General features: G+C 41.2%; 1 protein-coding gene across 1 annotated transcript; it reads left to right on the top strand.

Moving 5' to 3' along the window:
* The first annotated feature begins 6,750 nt into the window (after nucleotides 1–6,750).
* PPIF (peptidylprolyl isomerase F) lies at nucleotides 6,751–23,172 on the top strand. The gene is made up of 6 exons (XM_030569476.1): nucleotides 6,751–7,076; nucleotides 11,105–11,135; nucleotides 13,468–13,556; nucleotides 17,452–17,548; nucleotides 18,495–18,570; nucleotides 21,148–23,172. The coding sequence occupies exons 1-6, from the start codon at nucleotides 6,909–6,911 to the stop codon at nucleotides 21,281–21,283; spliced, it is 597 nt and encodes a 198-aa protein (XP_030425336.1). The 5' UTR covers nucleotides 6,751–6,908; the 3' UTR covers nucleotides 21,284–23,172.
* The last annotated feature ends 1,041 nt before the right edge of the window (nucleotides 23,173–24,213 follow it).

Here is a 24,213-nt window from a genome sequence, read left to right as displayed (position 1 = left end):
TGGAGAGTGGAATGTTTCTTTGTAGGTCACAAGAGGCTGAAAAGGGGGGAGAAGAAAAAGAAAAGAGCAGAGAACGGGTTAACTCAACACTGCAATTAACAATCTCAGTTCAAAGATAAGAACTCCAGCCCAAGGCCAGCTGCTACCCACCAAAACAGAATGGGGGGGAAGTCCAACCACCCCAACCAGCTGTGAGAAAAGAAGAACTAAATGAGACACAGACCTGCAAAGATAACAGCGAGATCAGTGAAGGCCAAGACAGAAAAGAAAACTGTCTCTGGAGCCGAGATGTTTTGGGAAAGGGAAAGAGACCACAAAAAGTGATTTGGACTGGCACAAGGAGCACCAGGAACAGAGGTCGCGGAATGGAACACTCCCAAAGGAGCCCAGGACTTAAAACCCTCCTGAGAGCTGGAGCAATTCGGAGATTACAGTGGATCCCCCAGACGACCTGGGCCCAGGACAAGAACTCCCGTCAACCCCATTCCCCTCTTCTTCTTATGTTGTACCCAGGCATGGCCAGCTTTGGGTAGTGTGGGTGTGAGTATGAAAGTGGGTTAGGGCTTGGGGCTCTAATGCTTTCTTTCTTCCCTTGAGTGACGTGGGAGTGTTCCCAGCACACTCTGCTGTATTTTTCTTATTTTATTAATAAAGCTTTAAAATTTAAATACTTGGTGTGTTACGTCATCTCCTCCAAACGATCCTGCGGTGTCAGCCTGATCAGGCAGATTGGTAACAAAAATCTGTCACACTGCCACCTGTTCCAAAAGCCACCCCCACCTTTGTGCAGTGTGGCTGTGCGAGTAACTGTGAAACAAGGAGATGCAAATGTCACAGGGAAGATTTGGTATATTCTGATGTATGCAGTTGCGACAGTGACAAGTGTATGTACTCATTAGACACAGGTTCGGAGGGTGAGTAGAAATGTTTCAACTATCTGCAAATTACTGTGACTATTTTTGTGAGTAAATATAGGTCGAGGACGTGTCATATTAGACATTCAGTAGCTCATAGTTATATGAAGGGGTTGTTGGCACCAGGAGCTACTATCCCTAATTGGATCTTTAATGGCTCCTGCCAGAGCAGATTACTGTCATACCAGTGAAAAAGGTCCACAGTAATTAACTTGCATAAACTGCAGTTTATTTGAGAAGGAATTACACAAACGGTAAAGGTTACATTAAGCACATAACTCCTATGTTAGACATTAAAGAACTATACAGTAAGAGCTATACATTCCTCTTAGTAAGACTCTCTTTCACAAACACACACAAACAGGCCCTGTGCTAGCCTCACACAGTTCCTGCTTGGCAGACAGAGAAGGTAGTTACCAATTCTATGGAAGACTTCTTCCCTCCAGATGTGGTCTCCTCAGCCCTCTGGTCTGTCTCAGATTCCCTCAAGACAAGGCCTTGGCTGCCTGGAAACCCCTCTGACTCGCAGTTCTACTCGAGCCGCAGAGCAGAGTTTTGGCTACTCTGTTTAGCAGTGTTGGTTCTTTAAGTGTTAATTAAGAAATTCCCAACAGTAATTTAATTTGCTTCATTTTTATACTTTTTCCTCAGAGGGGTCACATGTCTTACAAGCATGCCCAGTGGGCATTTGGCTACTAATTTTTACCTAATTAATACTTTAGGAGGAGACTGCAGAGTAATGCCTACTGAACATTACCCCACATTCACTCCCTTAGCAGTCATTCACTTCAGCCCCCTGTGTGCTGTCCTTCAATAGGATTCAGATGCCCCAGTCAGTCCAGACTCCACTCAGGATGTTCTACATGTGTTGCTTGCTTTCAAGTGGATATATTTGCTGACCCAAAGATAAGTATTTATCATACATGCAGCATGGAGCCAGTCAGTTTCACCTCTGGCACCTGCCTGATGCTAAGAGAAGGATTCTGCTCCCAGAATCCTCTTTCGCAATTCAGTCACATCAAACCATGTTCTCATCATTCATTCAGTATGGCCACACCAATTCGGCACCATCCCAACAGGTGTTACATAACCACACATGGTTACATTTTGTTATTCACATGATATATTCACACAAGACATTCTACAGCTCTTCTATTAAGAGTTTTTACTGTTACATAAGTAGCTTACATGTATTGTCATTTTATTCAGTGATAGTAAGAAGATAATTACAGGTGTACTATGCGTGCTTTAGAGTTGTGACTCCAGCTGAGCAGATAACATAAAAAAAGTTCTATAATTAGGTGGCAGGAGTCTTATTATCTACATAACTTCATAAAAATAGCAGATGGAAAAACTGTTCTCAAATAAGTCCATTCTACAAATAATGACAAATATTTTGATGCATTGCATGGTACAAACAAGCTCATACTGTGCTATGACTACAGACTTTTGCTTTAGCTGGACACAAAGTAGTATGGGAAAATGGACAAAATATATTACCCAGGGCTAAATACTTCCCAACCTTTCAAAAAATGTACTACTTTGAGTACTTAGTTGCATTATAAATTGTATTTAGAAGCTATCTGCCAATTTCGGCCAAAATTAAACTAAGTTTTTATGAGTTATGGCCCTTTGTGTGATGTTATGATTTTTTTCTTACTTGGTGCTCAATAATGTTTAAACATTAGGTGATAAAGAAAAACCGCATCATTTCCAGATCTACATCCACCTTGGTGATAACCACCACATATATGCCTAACATGTGGCAGCAATTAAAATTTTCTTGCTAATGGGTTACCTCTTAGTGTCAAAAATGGGTCCGGGGTGGTAGACTAGGTCCAAATGGTGTGCAGTTCAATTACTGTATATAATAGGTGTTGGGGCCAGCACCCAGAACCTCTCATAACCAGACATGATGCCATTTGCAAGCATCCGGTGTGTTTCTAGTAAGGGAGGTGACAAATCTGAGCAACTGTCTCAGACTGAGGTATCAATAGAGGTGGTTTTGAAGCAAACTGATAAGTTGAACAGTAAAGTCAACAGGGCCAGATGGTATTCATCCACGAGTTCTAACAGAATTCAAATATGATATTGCAGAACTACTAACTGATATGTATGTAACCCATCACTTAAACCAGCTTCTGTACCAGATGACTGGAAATAGCTAATGTGATACCAATTTAAACAAAGGCTCCAGAGGCAATCCTGACAATTACAAGCTGATAAGTCTAACTGCAGTACCTTGCAAATTGGTTGAAACTATAACAAAGAACAGAATTATCAACCACCTAGATGAACATGATTTGTTAGGGAAGAGCAAACACAGCTTTTGTAAAGGGAAATCATGCCTTACCAATCTAAGAGAATTCTTTGAGGGGTCAACAAAAATGTGGACAGAGTGATCCAGTGGATATAGTGTACTTGACCTTTCAGAAAGCCTTTGACAAGGTCCCATTCAAAAGGCTCTTAAGCAAACTGAGCAGTCGTAGAATAAGGGAAGGTCCTCTCATGGATCAGTAACTGGTTAAGATACGAAGCAAAGGACAGGAATAAATGGTCATTTTTCAGAGTGAGGAGGGATGAATAGCAGGGTCCCACAAGGATCAGTGCTGTTAAACATATTCAGAAATGATCTGAAAAAAGGGGAAAACAGTGAGGTGACAAAGTTTGCAGATACAAAATTACTCAAGATAGTAAAGTCCAAGGCAGACTGTGAGGATTACAAAGGGATCTCACAAAACTGGGTGACTGGGCAACAAAAGGACAGATGACATTCAATGTTTGAAACGAGATTGATAGTAAGACAGAAAATATCATACTGCCACTACATGGTACGACCATATCTTGAATACTGCATGCAATTCTGGTCGCCACATCACAAAAAAGATATTTTAGGAATGGAAAAGGTACAGAGAAGGAAAAAAATTATTAAGGGTATGGAACGGCTTCAATAGGAAAAGATATTAAAAAGACTAGGCCTGTTTAGCTTAGAAAATAAACAAATGGGGGGGGGAATATGACAGAGGTCTACAAAATCATAAATTGTGTAGAGAAAATGAATAAGGAAGTGCTGTTTACCCCTTTATATAACATAACAACCAGGGGTCACCCCATGAAATTAATATGCAGCAGGTTTAAAACAAACAAAAGACAGTACTTCTTCACACAACACACAGTCAACTATCTCCTTGCCAAGGGATGCTGTGAAGGTCAACACTATAAGATGGTTCTGGATGCAATCCCATGATCTGAGTGTCCCTAAGCTTCTGTCAAAGGCTGGGACTGGATGGCAGAGGATGGTTCGCTTGATAATTGCCCGGTTCTTTTCATTCCCTTTGGAGCATCTGGCATTGGCCACTGCTGGAAGATAGGATATTGGGCTAGATGGACAACTGGTCTAACCCAGTATGGCTTGTCTTATGGAGGAGGAGTATGAAGTTTACTTACCTGCCATTGCATGAGGTCAACTGTAGTATTGCATTTGACCCAATGAGCCAAATTCACTCTGGTGCCCCTTCACTTACTTTACATTATATGATGGTATCTGGGAATACATGCCTTGAAGAAACTGGCAGTGAACTAGGGATGAATTTGACCAAATGTGCTCATAAGGGATTTCTCAGTTGGTTAATCCTTCACAGTTTTATATTGTATCCTTACCACTTATTCCATGGTTATCTTTTTCTTCAGAGTGACTTTGAAAGAAACTTTGTTGACAGCTTTTTGAAAATTCAGGTAAATTATGTCAAGTCATCTTTAGCTATTACTTTATTAAATTTTTTCAAAGAACTCTAGCAGGTCTAAGAATCACTGTTTCCCTTCATAGAAACTGTACTGCAAAAAAGAGAAAAAGAAAGTGGGGGAATGATTTACTAAAGACTGCATCCTGCTATCAGTGAGAATTATTGGAAATGTTGCTTTTGATTTCAACAGAGTACAACAGAATCCCAAAAGAGCTTGTAGCAGCAGGAGATTTTGAAATTTTGGCAAATGAACAGAATACGGAAACTCAATGGGAGTAATTCTAAAATAACGGCTGAAATTTGCTAAAAAAGAGTTAGTAATGTATTTGTAAATATTGTTGAACTAAATGTTACTAATTTAGGATGAGGAACTGCAACTAAGCTGCTAGACGGTGGCTTTTTGTTATTTTGTAAATTGTTAATCTTACTAAACAGAAACACAACTTTCCTTTATAAACCAGCATAACGTGGTGCATCATGACATAGTATAATGACATACTGTATCATTGTAATAGTCTCTTAGGTAACAACAGGAAACTACATAGGATTAGGAAAGCACTTTAGTATCCTGGGCACCTGTGGAGCCTTCTGGATGTCTGTGATGTCACAGTCACATTACACACCTGGGTGTGACTGTTTTACTTATTTCTATTTATAAATACTGTTTCATAATAGGTAATAATATGTTCCAGTCAATGCATTTCTAAAAGGTTGCTGTACATCATGGGTAGCTAATTACTTTTCGTCTCTGACCTTGTGGCTCATCACACTACCCAATGCATGTGGTAATAACCAATTTAATTGCATTTCACATCTCAGTGCTCCAAGTGTGTGTCATCGGATGGTTGTTCTGGGACTCGGGAAATTAGTTGATGGCCTCTGTTTAGCTCTTAGTGGGTAGATTGCTAACTGTCTCAAAATCCACTTTCACCCTTGTGCATAGTCTCAGAAGAAAGTAGAACCCTGTCTTTGAGCTGGTCATTGCATGTCAAAATTAAAGCACCTCCTGGGGAAGTTTGCAAAAAAAAAAAAAAAAGCTGAGGGCATATCCCACTTTTCAGCACGCTAAAAATAATTATTATTATAAACATACTGATCAGCGAAACTAGTTTAGGCCCGGACCCTGCATGTTGGTGGGCTGTCAATTGCAGAACTGGGGTGTTAGTTGGCAGAGTATATTCATTCTCTTGTTAACACTTAATGGTGATGGCTATTCAGTTTTTTGAACTAATATGATGACTCGCCCTTCTAAAAGTGGCAGCTCTTAAGAATGTAGTTCTGTATGTATGGTAAGAAATTAAACATCTCCTGTGATCATGACAGAAATGGTGAAGAAAAAGGTGTATAGCAATGAGAACCAGACCCTAAATTTCAGTTCGGCGATGCCCCTTTATGTGGAAACCAGCCAGAAACTCAACCTAGTTTGAGCACTTTAAGTGGTGCTGGTTCTCTTTCTAGAGGTGAATTATGGTCGGTTTATGACCCTGAGTTCTACACCCAGTTCTGACAGAGTACCGGCATATTCTGTGTTCCAAACACTGACAGTCTCAGGCTGAGGTTCTCAAACTTTTTTTTGTAGCATGACCCAGACCTCAATACCTAGACTATCTCATTGCCACCACCTTTCCTAGTCACAAAGGTCTAACGCAGTGGCAATTCTAGCAATTGCTTCTATAGAAAAGTAGCATTAGGAAAGTATTTAATGTATTTTTAACTGTCGGATGTAATTTAACAGTTGGAAAGATGGAGGCAGACAGGGGCAGCACCATGGGACCCGCCAGCCTTCCACACCCTCCTGTGTGGGAATCTCAGATCTAAACAGTTGTGCTGTCGAATCTAAATCACGTATTAGTTACTAGCCCAGGGTGGCAGGGGTCTATCTAGGATCAGGCTGTTGTTCAGCTGGGTGCTGGGCCAGCAGGTGCTGAGGCAGCAAGGCCAGGGCCGTCACAGACTGGCAAGAACAGTGTTTTCTCGACCCTTCATCCCAGCTCCCCAGGCTGCCCAGCTCTCCCTGGTGCCCCCCACCCTCTTCCTACCTGCCTCTTCCCTGCAGCACGGGGCTGGCGCGGGACCTCTCACCTGGCCCCTCCTCCTGGCGCTTTCCGCCTCTAGAGGCGCTGCGGAGGCTCCCGGCGGAGGCCATAAAAAGCGCCGCCGCGGCGGCGGCCCTGCAGTGTTTTGCGGCCCCGCCCGCCCCCTTTCGCAGCGCAGAGAGCCGGCCGCGTGCGCACTGCTCCGCCGCGCCAGCATGTCAGCGCTGAGCTCCGCCCGCCGCCTGCTCCTGCTGCGCCCGCCGCAGCTCGCCTGCCCGCGGGCCGCCCCGAGCCGGGGCTGCAGCAGCGCCAGCCCGCGGAACCCGCTGGTCTACCTGGACGTGGGAGCCGACAACCAGCCCCTGGGGCGCGTCGTGCTGGAGGTAGCCGCCCCGCCCCCCCCCGAGATCTCCTGCTCCCGGCCGGCGAGGCTCTGCTGGGACTCAGCCCGGAGCAGCCCCCAACTTGATCTAGGCTCCTGGGGCGCGCTGGGGAGGGGTGAGGGAGACCCCGGCTCGGGGTGGTGATGTCCGGTGCCCGAAGCAGGCTGGGAATCCCAGAGAGCCGCCGGGGGGTTGTTCCTGGCTTCGCCACTGGCTGGCGGTGTGACCTTGGGCGAGTTCCGGCTGCTCCCTGAGCGCGCCCGGCCAAGGAGGTCGGGGGCAGGCAGCTGTAGAAAGCCCGCTGGGAATCGGGATTCAATAAGGATTGAGTGTTTGCTCCAGATCTGAACCACCTGTATCGTGCCCAGCTGCTACGGGACTATTTGCCTTACAAATAGCCACCTAAACACTCTCCCCGAACGCCTTTGAATTGCCAGGTCTGTGTCTCGCACGCACAGGGAGTGTGTGGTAGGGACATTGTCTAGTATCAAATTATGCATCAGTCCTCATCGCTGCGCTTTAGAGGTCACTGACAAGCTGAGTTCTTATTATTTACTTTGCATTTACCAAGGTCTGCACAGTAAGTCCGTTCAGAGCTGGGAGTGCACACAGATATCCAGACTCCCAGTCCTGTGCTTTAATTGCTAGACCATGCATCCTTTCCATATATGTCCCCTCCTGTCCCCTCTCCTGCTGCTGAATGCCTGTTCTAGGCAGCACCAGAAGGAATTGGTTTAATATTGAGAGTATAAAGTGGCTCAGACAGAGCTGGATATCCAGACTTATTTGTATGTTGATTTACTCTAAATTGATGAGGTGGGGACAAAAAGTCTTGTCCTAGAGGAGATGAATGCCTGGTTTTGAAAGTGACACAGGTAAGGTCATGACTGGCAGAGGAGCAGACTTTACCACATGAGCAGAACTGTCATTTACTAAGGGAGAGCACCAAAATGTAGGAACAGGAAATGTTACTGAGTAGGGTGTTGCAAGTGTATACTCCCTAGCCAAACTCAAACAGCAAACCCCCCAGCTGGTGGTGTTTGGGTACATATTGAGCACACAATGAACTGTTGCTCTGTCTTCAGGAACTCAGCTATGAGAAAGTACATAACTACTGATACAATGGAGTAGTTAAGACTAAAATTCTCCTTTGTAGAATCTCTCAATCTACTGAAATTCAAGTTGTACAGTTTTAGTAACTTCCACAGCCTTTGGGTCCTCTTATCTTATCTCCCACTTCCACTCCTCCCAAAATCCTATTTCTTAAACTTAATTTCAGTATGAAAGTAAAACAGCCCACTTCCTGTGTGTGGCTATTATTGTTTAATGTTCTCATGCTCTGATAGGGCAGTTGAGAACTCTTCAGTGGTAGGCTTCTGGCATTATATGTGTTGTCTGTCTTCTTTCAGCTAAAGAGCTTTGTTAAGGCTGGCTTCTTTAAGGTGAAATATGAAAAATACATGTAAGAGTCATAGAAATTGTAGAGAGATGGACAATTATGAAAGGTCCTGGGAATGAGTGTGTTTGTAATACACACAAAAAATGATCCATCTGTTTTTGCTTTCTCAATTTTCTGTTGGGCTATTATGCCCCCACAATTTCTGTTGAGAAGTTAAATAATGCATTGAGAGAGAGAAATGAGTAATACTGGTTTGCTTCAACTGTTAATCTTTGAACTAAGAGGCAAGTTTGGACTAAAATGCTTTGAAGAAAAATTTTGAATTTTTAAATTGATTAAAAACAAATTAGGCTTAAATTGCATATAGTAAGCAAAGTGTTTCCAAAATAATAAAACAGCAGAAACTCTATTTCAGTTTCCTCTATTTCAGCCTTTCCAGCTGCAGTCCTCAGTATAGCTTGAGAGTACTTGAGACTTTTGGGTATGTAGCTATTGTCTTTCTTTCTCATAGGCTTCTGAGTTTTCAGCTGCTTTATGGATGTATTTTTAACAAATACATTTTTAGGGTTGCCTGTTTTTCCTTTATTTTGTGTGTTTTGTACTGAGGTTAAGGGAATGGCGTTTACCATTCTGGTTCCTTGTGTTGTTTCCTGGAGGTGTTGTCCCAGTTGCTATGCTTTGCATTAGGGTCCTGCAGGATTACACTCTACAAGTTCGTGCAGCTGCTGTCTTTCACGTCAACCACCCAAGTGGTTGCTTGCTAGGTCATAATAATTCACAGATACTGAAAAATCTTTGCCAGTAAAGCTATAGAAACAGAAAAATCATGGCACGTATTACTCTGTGATAGTCATGACAAATACTGAATCTATAATAGTGATATATCACTTATATCATTAGTACCTGTGAACACATTGTGTAGGAGGACTGAAATGTTTTTGCTTCAGAATATGAAGACAAGAAAGACTGTCACGTTCCATTTTGATTGATATTGATAGAAAGTTCATCACAACTTTCTTGCTCACCCATCCCTAAGTTTCTTTTGATGTAGCACATGAGGGTTCAAATGTTCCCTCAAAGAAGGATTTCCATGTGGCCAAAACCTTTTGTTAAAAGTATTGCTGTGAAAACTAACCAAAACATCTTCACATTGTCTTGACCAGAGGGACTTCTGGTAAAAATACCATTGTGCAAGTAGATCATTACCAGATAGTCTTCTCTTTGATATCATAAAATCATCCCTGTAAATTGGATGGGATTATAAGATAGCACCTTTGTGGGACTGAATGTTAAGGCAACAAGAGGAAGTCAGCATGCTTGGCTGTAGCATGGTCATAGTTGCATGGTCTTTCAGTGACTGTACTTGTGTGGCAATAGTGTTATCCTTGTGAGTAACTGTTGAGAACATATTACAGGGTCCCCCTCTGTGTTGAACTGCAGAGGATATGAGTCTGTGGGTATGTCTACGCTACTCGCCGCATTGGCGGGTAGCGGTCGGTTTGTCGGGGATCGATGTATCACATCTCATCTAGATGTGATATATCAATCCCCAAACACGCTCTCGTCGACTCTGGAACTCCACCAGGGTGAGCAGCGGTAACGGAGTCGACAGGGGGAACCGTGGCTGTCGATCCCGCACCAGGAGGATGGGAGGTAAGTCGAAATAAGATACTTCGACTTCAGCTACACTATTCACGTAGCTGAAGTTGCGTATCTTACATCGACCCCGCCTCCTAGTGTAGACCAGGCCTGTTAAAGCCCCAGCTAGAGAGTTTTTGTCATGCTTTTAGTTCTGGAGGCTCCCAGTTCAGTCCTGGTGTGTCAGCCAAGATAACTGCTATTGCACTTGCAGATCTGATACGTGCCCTGCGTGGATCTGGCAATGCCTGCATCTTCACAAGGATATCTGTCTCTGCTCTAATTTGAGGTCTAAGTTGATTGAGGGACAATATGTACCTGAGAACAATCATGTACACTTTTTAGCAGATGGTCACTGGTCTAAAAAATGCATGCTGGCTGTTGTGACAAGATTTGTAGTGTATACAAAAGTACTCCCTGTGAAATCTTTAGAAATGAAGACTTATTAATTTGACTGAGAGATTTTGGGAATCAATTTTAGGTGTGCTTTGTCTGCTCTTCTTTCAGTTCCTGCTACCTCAGTTGCCCTAATATAACTATTTTTAAGCAGGTTTCAAAGTTTGGTCTCTGCTGGAAGTAATTTAATGCAATGATAGTCCAAAATAGTTTTGGTCAGTGATCCGGAGTGTTTCCAGTCAAATTTCAAATTCTTCCTGAATTTCATGTTGTATTGTTAATTATAGTTCTTAAATACAACTTCAGTCAGTCTTAAATGACTGACCATAGGCCAACAAAAAATAGTTGCTTCGAAGAGGTGGTCTTTAATTACAGGTCAAACCACATTATTGTAGAAACTATTAGGCTATTTTAGGACATAGGGTGGCTTATTGTATAATACAAGGTCATCCTTAGTACAGGTCTCCCCCTCTTTGTATTATTTAGTTCATGAAATTGATGTAGGTATTTTTTTAACTTTGTTCATGCCTATTTTGTTTTGTAAAAGCTGACTTGTTGAGTTCTCTCTCTCTCTCTCTCTCTCTCTCTCTAACAGCTGAAAGCTGATGTGGTTCCAAAGACAGCTGGTAAGAAAGTGTTTTGAAAGTTTCATACTTTGTGATTTTAAGATTTAGATTAGATTGGGGGGGAGGAATGCATTTCCTCCTCCAGTTTCATTCAAAATTAAAGCTTTAGAGAAACTTTAGCTGAATAGTTGGTTGAAAAATAGGAAAATATTAATGTATGTTTTGTCACAAGGTAGTGATGTGTTTTGGTTACCAACACTGGACAAAAATGTTTAATAAAAATAAAATATGCACTTCTTTCACTGAAATCCAAAGTAACAGCAAACTGGAGGAATTGTGGAGTAGGGACAGTGTGGTTTGAGAGATTGGTAATGGGATATAGACTTTTTCCCTTTCACCTCTAAGATGGTTTCAATCCTCCTACCCTGTTAGTGATGATAAGTTTTTTCCTTGAGGGCTCTTTGATGACCCAAGTGAACTTAAGTTTTTAAAGTATGATTTGAGGACTTCAGTAACTCAGCCAGAGGTTATAGATCTGTTACAGGACTGGGTGGATGAGGATCTGTGGCCTGCCGTGTGTAGGAGGTCAGACTGGATGATCATGATGATCCCTTCTGACCTTAGTCTGAGTTGGTTGTCTCGGTCTACTTCCTAGTAGACAAGTATCCATGGGGAAAATACCACTTTCACAACTGGTAGCAAGAGCAAAGGTTTAAAAGGCATGGAGACTGAAATCTCACTCCTAGAGGTGTTATTTCAAACTGAGATTAAGGAGATATCTACACTACAAAATTAAGTCGATGTAATTTTGATGTACAGCCACCTCAGTGATTGAATTGCTTTTGCATGCCCAAATTACTCTCCTTGTGCCAGCAGTGAGTGTCCTCACCAGGACCCTTTGCTGATTTAACTGTCAGTGTGGGGCATTGTGGGATGGATCTGAAAGGCAGCAACAGTCGATGTAAGCAACACAGTATCTGCACTGACACTGCATTGACCTAACTATGTAGACCTAAGCTCTACATCTTTCACAGATGTGGACTTAAGTCACTGTGGTTGGCGAGTTACATTGGTGGGAGCTACGTTTTAGTTTAGACGCTTGCAGAGTTAGGTTGAAGTAAACTGCTTTCTGTCGCCCTAACTGTAGTGCAGTGTTCCCTCTAATTTTACATACACATGTGGAATGAATTGGTACACATAATAAAATTCATGTGGTGGGAGTGGGGGCAGAGGGGTTTGGAGTGTGGGAGGAGGACTCAGGGCTGGGGTGAAGGATTGGAGTACAGGGAGGAGGTGAGGACTCTGGGGTGGGACTGGGGATGAGGGACTCGGGGCTGGGGCAGAAGATTGGAGTGTGAGGGCTGATGTGGGACCTAAATTACCTGCCAGTTTATTTTAATTTGGTTGTAGGGTTGTCATAGCATTCCCTCTCAGATCTGAACCTTAAAGTTCAGAAAATGAGATACTAGCATCTGAATCCTCTAAGCTTAATTACCAGCTTAGATTTGATAGCACTGCCACCACCCAAAACATAGTGTTTTGGGGCAATCTGACCTCCCCAACCTTCCCTGGGGACCCCAAGAACCCGGATCCCGTGGTTTCTTAAAATAAGGAGAAATAAACCATTCCCCTACCTTTCCCCCTCCCAGAATTTCCCTCCCTGGGCTATCCTGAGAGATACTGATCCAACCTCTTAAATCACCACACAGAGAAGCATCTCCCTTCCCTTCCACAAAGAGGCAAACAGATTCAAGGAAAACAGAGAGATTCTATCTCTCCCCTCCTCCTGTCTCCTCCACCCGTCCTGGTGAGTTATCCCAATCCCCTGGAATAAAACAAGGGAAACAAGGAAAAAAAATCAATCAGGTTCTCTAAAAAGAAATCTCTTAATAAAAGAGAGGGAAAAAGTAAAGAATTATCTCTGTAACTTCAAGATGTAAATATTACAGGGTCCTATAGCTTACAGACAACAGAAAGAGACTTCCCCCCAGTACCAATACAAATCAAAATATTCCCAGCAACTAAACACATAAATGTTAACCAGCCAGATCCACAATTGCAAATAGAGTAAAGCAATCAAAAAGCCTAAACTGCCTGTTTTTACTTACTATTTGAAAAGAAACTTAGAGAGCCTGCAGTAATGTCTGGTCTCTCTCAGACTCTCCGAGAGAAGAACACCCAACGGACAAAGAACACACACAAAAGCTTCCCTCCATCCAAATTTAAAAGTGTCTTGTCTTCTGATTGGTCTTCTGGTCAGGTGTCCAGTTCCCTGCTTGTAACCCTTTACAGGTAGAAGAGACATTAACCCTTAACAATCTGTTTATGACATGGGTACTGTATGATGCTGATGTTACATGATAGTACTTCATATATGTTTTTGTTTTACCAGAAAATTTCAGAGCTCTTTGTACCGGTGAAAAAGGTTTTGGGTATAAAGGCTCCACCTTTCACAGAGTGATTCCTTTATTTATGTGCCAGGTAATGTAAGCTTTAGTATTTTCCCCAACTTTTATTTTAGGAAACATATTATGATGGATCTATTATACTGAATTCTGATATCTGGTTAAGAATGATTTTTATTTGTATTAGAACACAAGTTTAACACTGACTTTTAAATAGTTTTGCTGTGTAACCTCTTAACAGCAGAAGGAAGATATGATAATGTGCCTTGCATTTCTGATCCTGTGCTACCCAACAGCCATAGCAACATTGGTTTGTGCAACTAAATGCAAATACCGCTCAGACTGCTTTAGAAATCCTGACTTCAGGAGCTGTGCTTTTGTGTAGTGATGTATTATAACAAGTGGTGTGCTCAGTAAAATGGCTCTTGGTTAGGAAAACAGTCTGTGTGTGGAATTATAATCAGTGTAAAGTAGCACATATGAGATAAGAGAACAATGTACCCATTCTTTCTTTGCTGACATCTTGTTAAGCTATATTATATTTGCTGTTGATATATAGGCGTTTAAAAGAAAACAATCAGAGGATTCCTATTAACACCTTACCTGGGGGGAAAGAAGAACACCTACGGTGTTTTCCAAGTAAAGAGGCTGACTCACTAAAAGAATACTTGGTGTCTTAAGAGATTTTGAATGTGGCAATTACGTCTAATTTGAAGACTGAATCATTCCAAACTGCTATATATAACACACAGACATGACAGTGATCCTGTTAAAAATAAAGTGTATATATGCTTTTGGAGGATAAATTAATCATCTATCTGTTTTTTATGGATGCTGTATTAACATTCCATGATGCTGGGCATGACAGTAGGGGTTTGTTCCATTGCACTGGATACTTGGGTGCTTTCTCTCACCCCAGTGAAGGCTGCATTTCAACAGTACTGTATTTATAGAGTTTTTGAATGGCTTTTATTTATTTGAGATGAAAGGCTCTATAAACATGTAAATAATTGCTGTTATTAATCGACAACCTTAGAGGCACTTGGATCTTGAGCAAAGAACTGCATTTAAAATTTTTAAAAAATACCAAAACGTTCTTATGTTGTCCTACTTTTGATAAGGGAAGGTGGACAAATATGCTGCAGTAGACTGACTTTATTTTGAAAATACATGTTGGATCTTTTGATGGTGGTGGAGAAGAAGCAAAGTCTAGACTATGACCCGGGGTCAGAAACTTAAAAATGTTGATTGCTGCTCCACCACTAACTTACATAGTTCTATCCAAATCATATAGCCCCTATTGCCCCCGTTTGCCCATTTGTAAAACGGGAAAATTAGTTGCCTGTCTCTCAGAAGTGTTGAGATGATGAGTTAGTGTTTGTACAGTGCTCTGTATTTGTTACAGATATGTAACTGCTGCTATATGCTTCAAGGCCGATATAATAATTTTAGGACAATTTTCCTTTTAATATTCTAAAGCTGGTGGGAATAGTGAAGGCCATTCCACTTGTAGGAGATGCAGTGTTAGTGTGATGCAGCCTGACGAATACACCTAATTAAAGGTTGCCATGTACTTTACTTTGCAATTCAAATGCCTCTTGATGATACACCGCACGTAAAGCATGCTTCTGGGATTACACAAGGATTGTCACCTATTATGTAAAGTACAACTTTGGGCTGCTCAAGGCAATCTTGAAAATGTGAGTGTCATACACAATATCTTATGAGTCCGAAGAATATAAGAGCTACCATACTGGGTTAGACTATGATCCATCTTGCCCAGTATTGTATCTCCAATACTGTCCTGTTCCAGAGCTTTAGGGGAGCTTTGCAAAGCTATTATAAAGTAATCCACCCCTCTCTTCCACTCCCAGCTTCTGGTAGTCAGAGGTTTTAGACCTGCCCGAAGCATGGAGTGCATCTGACCATCTTGGCCAATAGCAACTGATGGACCTATTTCTCCATGAACTTTTCCAGTCCTTTTTTGAACTCAGTTATATTATGGCCATCACAACATCCTGTGGCAATGAGTTCTACGAGTTGTTTGTTGTGTAAAAAAGTACCTCCTCGTACTTGTATTATACCTGCCACCTTTTAATTTTATCAGGTGACCCCAGTAAATAACACTTCTCTATTCACTTTTTTCACACTTTTCATAATTGTATAGACCCCTATCATATCCCCCTTAGTCATCCCTCTTCTAAGATGAAGTACTCTATTCTTTTTAAGTCTCTGCTCATATGGAAGCTGTTCCATACCCTTGCTCATCTTTGTTGCCCTTCTGAGTCTTGTCCAGTCTACCATATCCTTTTTTAGATGGATTTTAAAGTACTGGACACAGTATTCAAGGTGTTGGTGCACCATGGATTTATATAGTGGCATTATGATATTTTCTGACTTATTTTCTATCCCTTTCCTAATAGTTCCTAACATTCTGTTTGCAAGAATTAGCTTTCATTTGCAGCAGTGTGCTTGGCACTATATATACATACGAAGTCTCAGTCTGTGTCCCGAGGAACATTCAGACTGTGGTAGTTACAAGGAAGATAAAACAGGTCAGGTAGATGACACATCAGGTGATCCTATGAATTAGGATTAATTGCCTAACAACTTTTGTCCTGTAAAAGAAAAGCTATCGGGGTCATAATCCTGCTGTCTTTATGAAAACTCCCATTCAGCTCCGAGTGTGACTAGATAGAATCAGATCTTTTCAAATTTAAAACTACAAAAGCAAAATGTTTGGATTAAGATTCCCGCAGTATCTGAATCTCTTCCATTGAGGGTAGGAAGTCTGCCAATACTGCATAATCACCAGGTAAATCTTCAGTACCCCTGTATTGAAGTGGTGAATAAAATATCTATTGGGGACCTTCTTTCCTGCAAAGTTATCCTAATTGTGAACTCAACTGGAAAAAGTGAGTGAAAGTTTATAAAATTGTTACAAGAACCTATAACAAATGAGAAGGCTTTTGTGGGGGAAATTATCAGAAGCAGCTGTCTGACAACTGCTGACTGAGAAATGGGCAGACAGACAGGAGCAAGATGTATGATCCTTGCTGCCACCCCCATCATTTCGTGGTGCTCTGGGATCCACAACATCACTGAGCCTTCATCATCCTAATCCTGACCAGACCAAGCCAGAGAGAGGGGGACCCAGATGACCTAGCCACCTTCAGTGGCTCTGGCTAACTGGGATGTGAGACTTTGCCACCGATCCCCACTCTCACACGTGTCCTTTTTCTTCCCCACTTTATTTCTTCTTTCCTAACCCTCTCCTTTTGCCTTCTGTCTAATAAGGGTCAATGCTGGTACGAGTTTCCCAGATCTCAGAGTGGCTAATAAGACCAAGTGCCATGTATTTGTTTTTCCAGCAGTGAGGTGGTAAGTAAACATTGACCCAAGACAGAAGCTGTATTTTCTATCTTTGCTATTCTTTTCTCCCTCATGTTGTGTGTGTTTCTTATTTTGACTTATAGGAAACAGGACTGGGATTTTAACAAAAACAGCACAAGCCTATCTCAATTAACTTCTCTTTTCCCCCCACAAAGGACAGTTATTTCCATCTTTAATACCATCTAAAAGACTGTCGAATGATGGTTTTGTTTTTTTCCCTTTAAGGACTCTCTATAGCTAAAGGGAACAAAGATGTTAAAATGAAAGCCCAACTTAATACTTTATATTTCAAATGTGTTAACTGTTTTTCCTTCATTTCTATATCTTTAATAAAAGCTTTAAAATGTTTAATCATGTGTTTTCTGTGGTACTAAGCAGGATGAGGTCTCTGTATACTAAAGCCTGAACCTTGCTTAGCGTTGTTTAATGTTGGATGGTGACAGGTCATATTAATTCCTTTGGGCCTGTATATTCCATGTACATTTTAATTATGACAGTGTGTATATTTTTAATAGCACCCGTTCTAGTATAAAATGCAACCTGTACATTAGTAGAGTTAAAAACCACTTATGTTTCAGGCTGGGGACTTTACCAACCACAATGGCACAGGAGGAAAATCCATTTACGGCAGTCGATTTCCAGATGAAAATTTCATGCTTAAGCATGTTGGACCCGGTAAATAAACATTCCTCTTCCCTTCTGCTGACTAACCTATAATGATTGTTACCTGTAGAAAATATCATTTTAAGGAGCACATATGTGAGGTGGGTGAGGTACTTGATCGTTAAAAAAAGGTCATTGAGGTGGTGTTGAAGTGATGAGGTGTTACTTTTTCAGCTGTGCTAATATACAGTGATCATGTAGAGAGCCTATGATGGGTGACAGTCAGATCCTGACACCTCTTACCTGCAGTTTGCTTTACATGGTTGCTATGCAAATTATCATAGCCTAACGGGATTATGTTCTATTTTATGTTTACAAACTCCCAAATGTGGAACAACTCTTTTTGTAATGTAATGGAATTTAGCTAAGTTTTCTGTTTTGTGAATCTCCTGACTTGAATTTTTACTCAGAGTGAAATGAAGTGGTCATGGGTCTATCTGACTGGTCGCCATGGTGTTGGCTGTCCACCGGGTAGATAGTGTGGAAGGGAGCACAAAAGCTTTTAGCCAAAAGCTCAGTTATACCAACAGACCAATTATAACCAACTATAGCCAAAAGAGCAGGTGGATGTGGGAGTGGGGGAGGGGGGCAGAACCCAGTCATCTAGGAACATACACTTAGGTTAGAATTGCACAGACATTTCCTATCTGACAGTTCCATTTATCATGGGGACCAAGTCGGTGCTGGCTTTCCCTATTTACCATGCAAGCCATGATAGACTTACAAGGTAGGAGCCACTTTCAGGGTCCCAGTGGGAGATGAACTAGCCCCATACTACCATTGCTGGAGGAGAGAGGACAGGCGAAGGAAAAGGTGGAACATTAGCAGCGGGGTTGAAGCAACATGCCTCCCCCCTATTCCACATCTCTACTAGCTTTACGTATGCAAAGAAAAAGTGTGTTTTCTCTGCAGCACGTTTTTCAGATGAATACATCGCTAATATGTTTGTTTTTTGCAGGTATACTCTCAATGGCCAATGCAGGACCCAATACAAATGGGTCTCAGTTCTTCATTTGCACTGCCAAAACTGACTGGTAAGTTTTCCATAGAAATACATGTGGTAACTCTTAACCCATGAGTCTGCAGTTTTTTAAAATGTATCTACATTAATTGCTTTGTCATTACAAGCCTTGCAGTTCTGCAGAGCTGTTGTTTAGCCACCTGGCTAATTAGCAGTTCTGCAGAAAAGAACCCGGGGATTACAGTGGATGAGAAGCTGGATATGAGTTAGCAGTGTGCCCCCGTTTCCAAGAAGGCTAACGGGCTTCATATTGGGCCTCATTAGTAGGAGCATTGCCAGCAGATCGAGGGAAGTGATTATTCCCCTCTATTCAGCACTGGTGAGGCCACATCTGGAGCATTGCATCCACTTTTAGGCCCCCCACTACAGAAAGGATGTGGACAAATTGGAAAGGGTCCGGGGGAGGGCAATGAAAATTATTAGGGGGCTGGGGCACATGACTTACAAGGAGAGGCTGAGGGAACTGGGCTTGTTTAGTCTGCAGAAGAGAAGAGCAAGGGGGGATTTGATAGCAGCCTTCAACTACCTGAAGTGGGGTTCCAAAGAGGATGAAGCTCGACTGTTCTCGGTGGTGGCAGATGACAGAACAAGGAGCAATGGTGTCAAGTTGCAGTGGAGGAGGTCTAGGTTGGATATCAGGAAACACTATTTCACTAGGAGGGTGGTGAAGCACTGGAATGGGTTACCTAGGGAGATGGTGGAATCTCCATCCTTAAAGGTTTTTAAGGCTGAGCTCGACACAGCCCTGGCTTGGATGATTTAGTTCGTGCTGGTCCTCCTTTGAGCAGGAGGTTGGACTAGATGACCTCCTGAGGTCTTTTCCAACCCTAATCTTCTATGATTTATCTCATAGACTCATAGGTCAGAAGGGACCAATATGATCATCTAGTCTGACCTCCTGCACAAGGCAGGCCACAGAACCCTACCCATCCACTTTTATACAACCCCTAATCCAGGACTGAGTTATTGAAATCCTCAAAACTGGTTTGAAGACCTCAAACTGCAGAGAATCCACCAGCAAGTGACCCATGCCCCATGCTGCAGAGGAAGGCGAAAAACCTCCAGGGGCCCTGCCAATCCGCCCTGGAGGAAAATTCCTTCCCGACCCCAAATATGGCGATCAGCTAAACCCTGAGCATGTGGGCAAGACTCACCAGCCAGCACACAAGAAGGAATTCTCTGCAGTAACTCAGTTCCCATCTCATCCAACATCTCCCCGCAGACCATTGAGCAGACTTATCTGGTGATAATCCAAGATCAATTGCCCAAATTAAACTATCCTATCATAACATCCCCTCCATATACTTATCAAGCTTAGTCTTGAAGCCAGATAAGTCTTTTGCCCCAGCTACTTCCCTCGGAAGGCTGTTCCAAAACTGGGGAGGTTGGAGGAAACTGAAGACATAAGGGAGATAAATCAAACAGTTGATGTTGCTCTCTGCCTTTGAATGGGTCCAGTAGGATGGTTTTTTTTCTATTATAAAATGAAGGCATCATGTTGATTTTTTTATTCTCATTTTCTTTGGATGCAGTATTATACCTCTTGCTGTTTCCAGCACACTTCAGTATTATCTCCCTCATTGCTGGAACAAGACTTTGCTTTTTACAAGTCCAAAACTGATTAGCATTGGTAGAGCAGGATGAAGCCATAGGTCAGGAGTGGCAATTCAGAAAAAAGAGTCAGCTTTAACCAAATATTTACCCTGTGAGTTGTGACCTTAAATTTCTCCATCACTTCCTAGGAAAATTCTGTTTGATCCAGAAGCTCTAAACATAAGTTAATGGGTGAACATGGGTGAAGGACTGCTCTCCATTGCATATTTAAAAGTTTACTTTTTTTAAACTTCTAAAGAAATTGCAAGTGATTTTGGACACTGGGACTACTTCACTAAGCATTATGTGAGTTAGAAAATATAAAACCTTGGTTAGTTGAAGGTTCATGCATCTCCCTACCCCCACCCTCTCCCATCCCGCCACGTAGTTCAATAACAATCTTGTAAGTGTATTGAGACATCCTACAAAACTGCAGGATAGTAACGAATGCAATGTACGCTTTCCCCTCCCCTCCATGCAAGAAATTCTATGGACAAATTCTCACTGTAGCCCCATGATGTATAGAACGCTTATTGACAAGTGGAGATAGAAAGGCTAAGTGATTTGGTCTATTGCTCCTGCCATCTGGAACACATTTTCTGTAGCTCTCTGCCTCATTCTGTCAGTACGTTTTGCTCCAATATTTAAGACCTTCTCCTTGCCCACCCTCCCCAAACTATACCACTTCCCTTCTATATCCATCTCCCTCTGCTATTGGTACTTAAGGCTTGCAACCTGATATGCTTGATGTTTTTAAGTAATGGGCACTATGCAGGGCAAGGTCATTATGCTGTTAACCTTTATTCATGTGAGGAAGGGCCTGTAGGATCAGGTCCTAAAGCTGTATTGTATTGTATTTTACTTTTTTGGTAAGTAGAGTTGGTCAGAATGTCATCAGCTAGTCTGAATATGCGTTCATATTCAGCATCCCCCTTACTTTCAGTGTGTATTTAGTTTAATATTGCTTTTACTTACACTTATTTATTATTTATTACAGGCTAGATGGAAAACATGTTGTGTTTGGCCATGTAAAAGAAGGAATGGAAGTTGTGAAAAAAATCGAAAGCTTTGGCTCCAAAAATGGAAAGACATCAAAAAAGATTGTCATTACTGACTGTGGTCAGCTGTCATAACCCACTGCTAGTAACTCAGGAGAACTTAGATGCTGTGAAAAAGAAAAATGAGGAAGAAGCATATCTGATTTCACTTTTAGGGTTGTTAATTGCTGATGTGAAAATATATTTATTTCTGTTCAAGATAATTCATTGAAGATACTATGATCAGGGACAGTAGAAATGTGAGGAATTCTAGTTAAAAAATCTATTCATCTTATTATGGGTAGGGTCTAGAGGGTCCACATTTTCTATCTAACTTGGCCTTACTTTTACATTGTTGTATAGTATTATTTTCTAAGAACAATGAGGATTTTCTTAAACTATGTATTAGCATGTTAGTCTCTATTTTGGTAGTTTAGTTTATCAGGCCAAGTTTGATAGAGAATCTCATAGTATCCTGCACGCTGAAGTGCAGTCATTCAACGCTGTATTTGGCAGCAATATGAATATTAATTGTCATGTGTTATAAGAAACATTGTAAGCCTTATCAGAATATTTGAAAGATTATCTTGTTGTCGACTTGGCTAGTCGGTGTTTTCACCCTTCTCTATTCCAAATTAATGTAAAGTTTGTGTTTGACAAATACATTCAGGTACAGGGGATAAATTCATTAGCTAGATATTTCAGGCAGCAGGCAACAGTGAAGTAGTTAAAGATGTTGCATTTAAACTTTCGTAATTGGGGTTAAAATGCTTCATTAAGATGAAACAAAGAATGCTGCATTTCCTTTGTTGCTGTGTTTCATTCCTGTCTGGCTGCAGACCTGAAGTCATGTTGATAAAGCAAATTACTTAATGCTCTCAAGGCTATCTCTGCAACCAGAAGGGCTAGAATCTTATTTCTGCTAAAGATGACAAAACTTACAATACAACTTAAATCCATGAATTTCTGTTGTCTTGGACCATTGCTAATTCTTCAACAGAGGGGGGGAAACTTAAGACCTAAAGTATCTTGTGTCTAAGTTAATTGATCAAATTAACTTTTTGCTTTACATTATATTAAACTGAGTTGGTGGGCATGCTACCACAGCTCCAGTTATTTACTTGATAGAATCAAGAGATAACCAGAACTGCTCAAGTGACTTTTTTTGTACTGTAACTGCAAACTAACCTGCAGTGCAGCTCTACTCTGAAACCTGACTAGGTAAAAATAGGAATAGATTTGTTCCCAGTGTGTATTCAGAATGCTATCCCAAATGAAAAATAAGTTTTTTACTGCTTTTTGTTTCTGTTAGCCCGTCAGAGCCAATTCATCTTGGGGATTAGCTGGATTCGGTTTCTTCTGGTGCATCAGCAACAGAATTACCAATTTAAAATTGGTTACTCCAGTGTAACTGAGGCCTGGTTTAATCTGCAGAACCATTATTAGTGGACTTGATATGTGAGAAGGAAAGAATCCAGATGGACTGATGGGAGTTCAGCAAGAGTTTTCAGGGCTGGCAGTTAGAAAATACATCTTTTCACTTGTAAACTGTGTACATCTGATTGGGAAGCATTGAGAAATGATAGTAAACCTCATAATGACATTTCTAGAGTCACTTAGATTGCTGAATATATATGTATTAGTGGTGGAAGAAGCACCTTGGTGTCTGGTACAATGATTATTCAGGAAATAAAAATAAAATGTGAAGGCTCTTTCCAAATGTGAGTTAATGTCCATCATATAGAACAACAGTATGCAAGTTTAAAATGTATCTTGCACTAGATCAATGTCTTTTTAGGTAATTGAAGATTATGTACATTTGTGTATGTGTGTGATGGAATTTCAAGTATAATTTCACAGAAAATGGGACTGAACAGCTGCTTATAGTTCCACTATTGATTTTTCTTTTGAAATGTTTTTTAAATATTAATTTTAACTGTTTTAGCTAATGTTGAATTTTGACATAAAATATATTGTTCTCCATCTGTATGTGGAAAATCATTGAATACATTTTTTGTTTTTTAAAAAAGTCTTTCTTATGTGAGTATAATGTTGCCCATTGACTGACTGAAAACTGGCATGTGAACAGCTGAAATATCACAGCATTGATTTGTGGTTTTACTCAGGCTGCACTATTCTCTGAAATTCCCCTTTGTCGTATGGTCTATGTCAATGGTCCTTAGAGCTGCCACTTCATTTAGCAGATACTCAGGGCCACAAAACTGGTTTTAGTCAGCAAGTCAAACTTTCATAATCATCTTACACTGGCAAGATAGCTCTTCTAAAATGGGTTAGTGTGTGCATTTGGAGATTAGGGCCAGAAAGGATCATCTGGCCTGATCTGGATAACACAAGACCTAAAATTTCACTGTTATCCCTCTACTGAGCTCAATAACTTCTGTTTGACTAAAGCACAACTTCCAGAAAGGCCTCCAATATTTATTTGAAGATACCAAGAGAGGGAGAATCCATAACTTTCCCTGGCAATGTGTTCCAGTAATTAATCACTCAATTTTTTTTGTTTTTTATTTTTGTTAAACAAGTGCCTTCTTTCTAATTTGAAATTTGTCTGATTTTAGCTTTAGTCATTGGTTCTTTGCTATACCTTTCTCTGTTAGATTAAAGAGGTCTGGTATCTTTTTTTCCTGTGAAGGTACTTGTACACTAATACACTTATACACTGTGAAGGCACTTACACACCTCTTAATGTTTTTTGCCACAGGGCTCAATCTTGTTTAGTTTATCTCAGTGGAGGGAATTTCACCAGCCTTCAAATCATTTGGTTTTTTAACCGTTTTCAATATCCTCTTTAAAATATGTACTCCAGAACTTGATGCAGTATTCCACTATGTGTCTCTCTACGGTCATGTGAAGAGGTAAAATCATTTTCCCGGTCCTAGTCACTACTTTTATTTATACATCCACTGATTGCATTAGCCCTTTTTGCCACACTACTCCATTGGAAGGTCATGTGGGAGTTGCTTGTCTATTATGACCCCCTAATCCTTTTCGGAGTCATTGCTTCC

This window comes from Gopherus evgoodei, chromosome 7 (assembly GCF_007399415.2).
Source record: "Gopherus evgoodei ecotype Sinaloan lineage chromosome 7, rGopEvg1_v1.p, whole genome shotgun sequence".
Lineage (NCBI taxonomy): Eukaryota > Metazoa > Chordata > Testudines > Testudinidae > Gopherus > Gopherus evgoodei.
This window is presented reverse-complemented; position numbering and strand designations above follow the sequence as displayed.

Coding starts and splice junctions, on each gene's coding strand:
- PPIF (XM_030569476.1), top strand. CDS start 6,909: ATGTCAGCGCTGAGCTCCGCCCGCCGCCTGCTCCTGCTGCGCCCGCCG. Junction 11,136..13,467: donor TGTGGTTCCAAAGACAGCTG/GTAAGAAAGTGT, acceptor TTGTTTTACCAG/AAAATTTCAGAGCTCTTTGT. Junction 18,571..21,147: donor TGCACTGCCAAAACTGACTG/GTAAGTTTTCCA, acceptor TATTTATTACAG/GCTAGATGGAAAACATGTTG.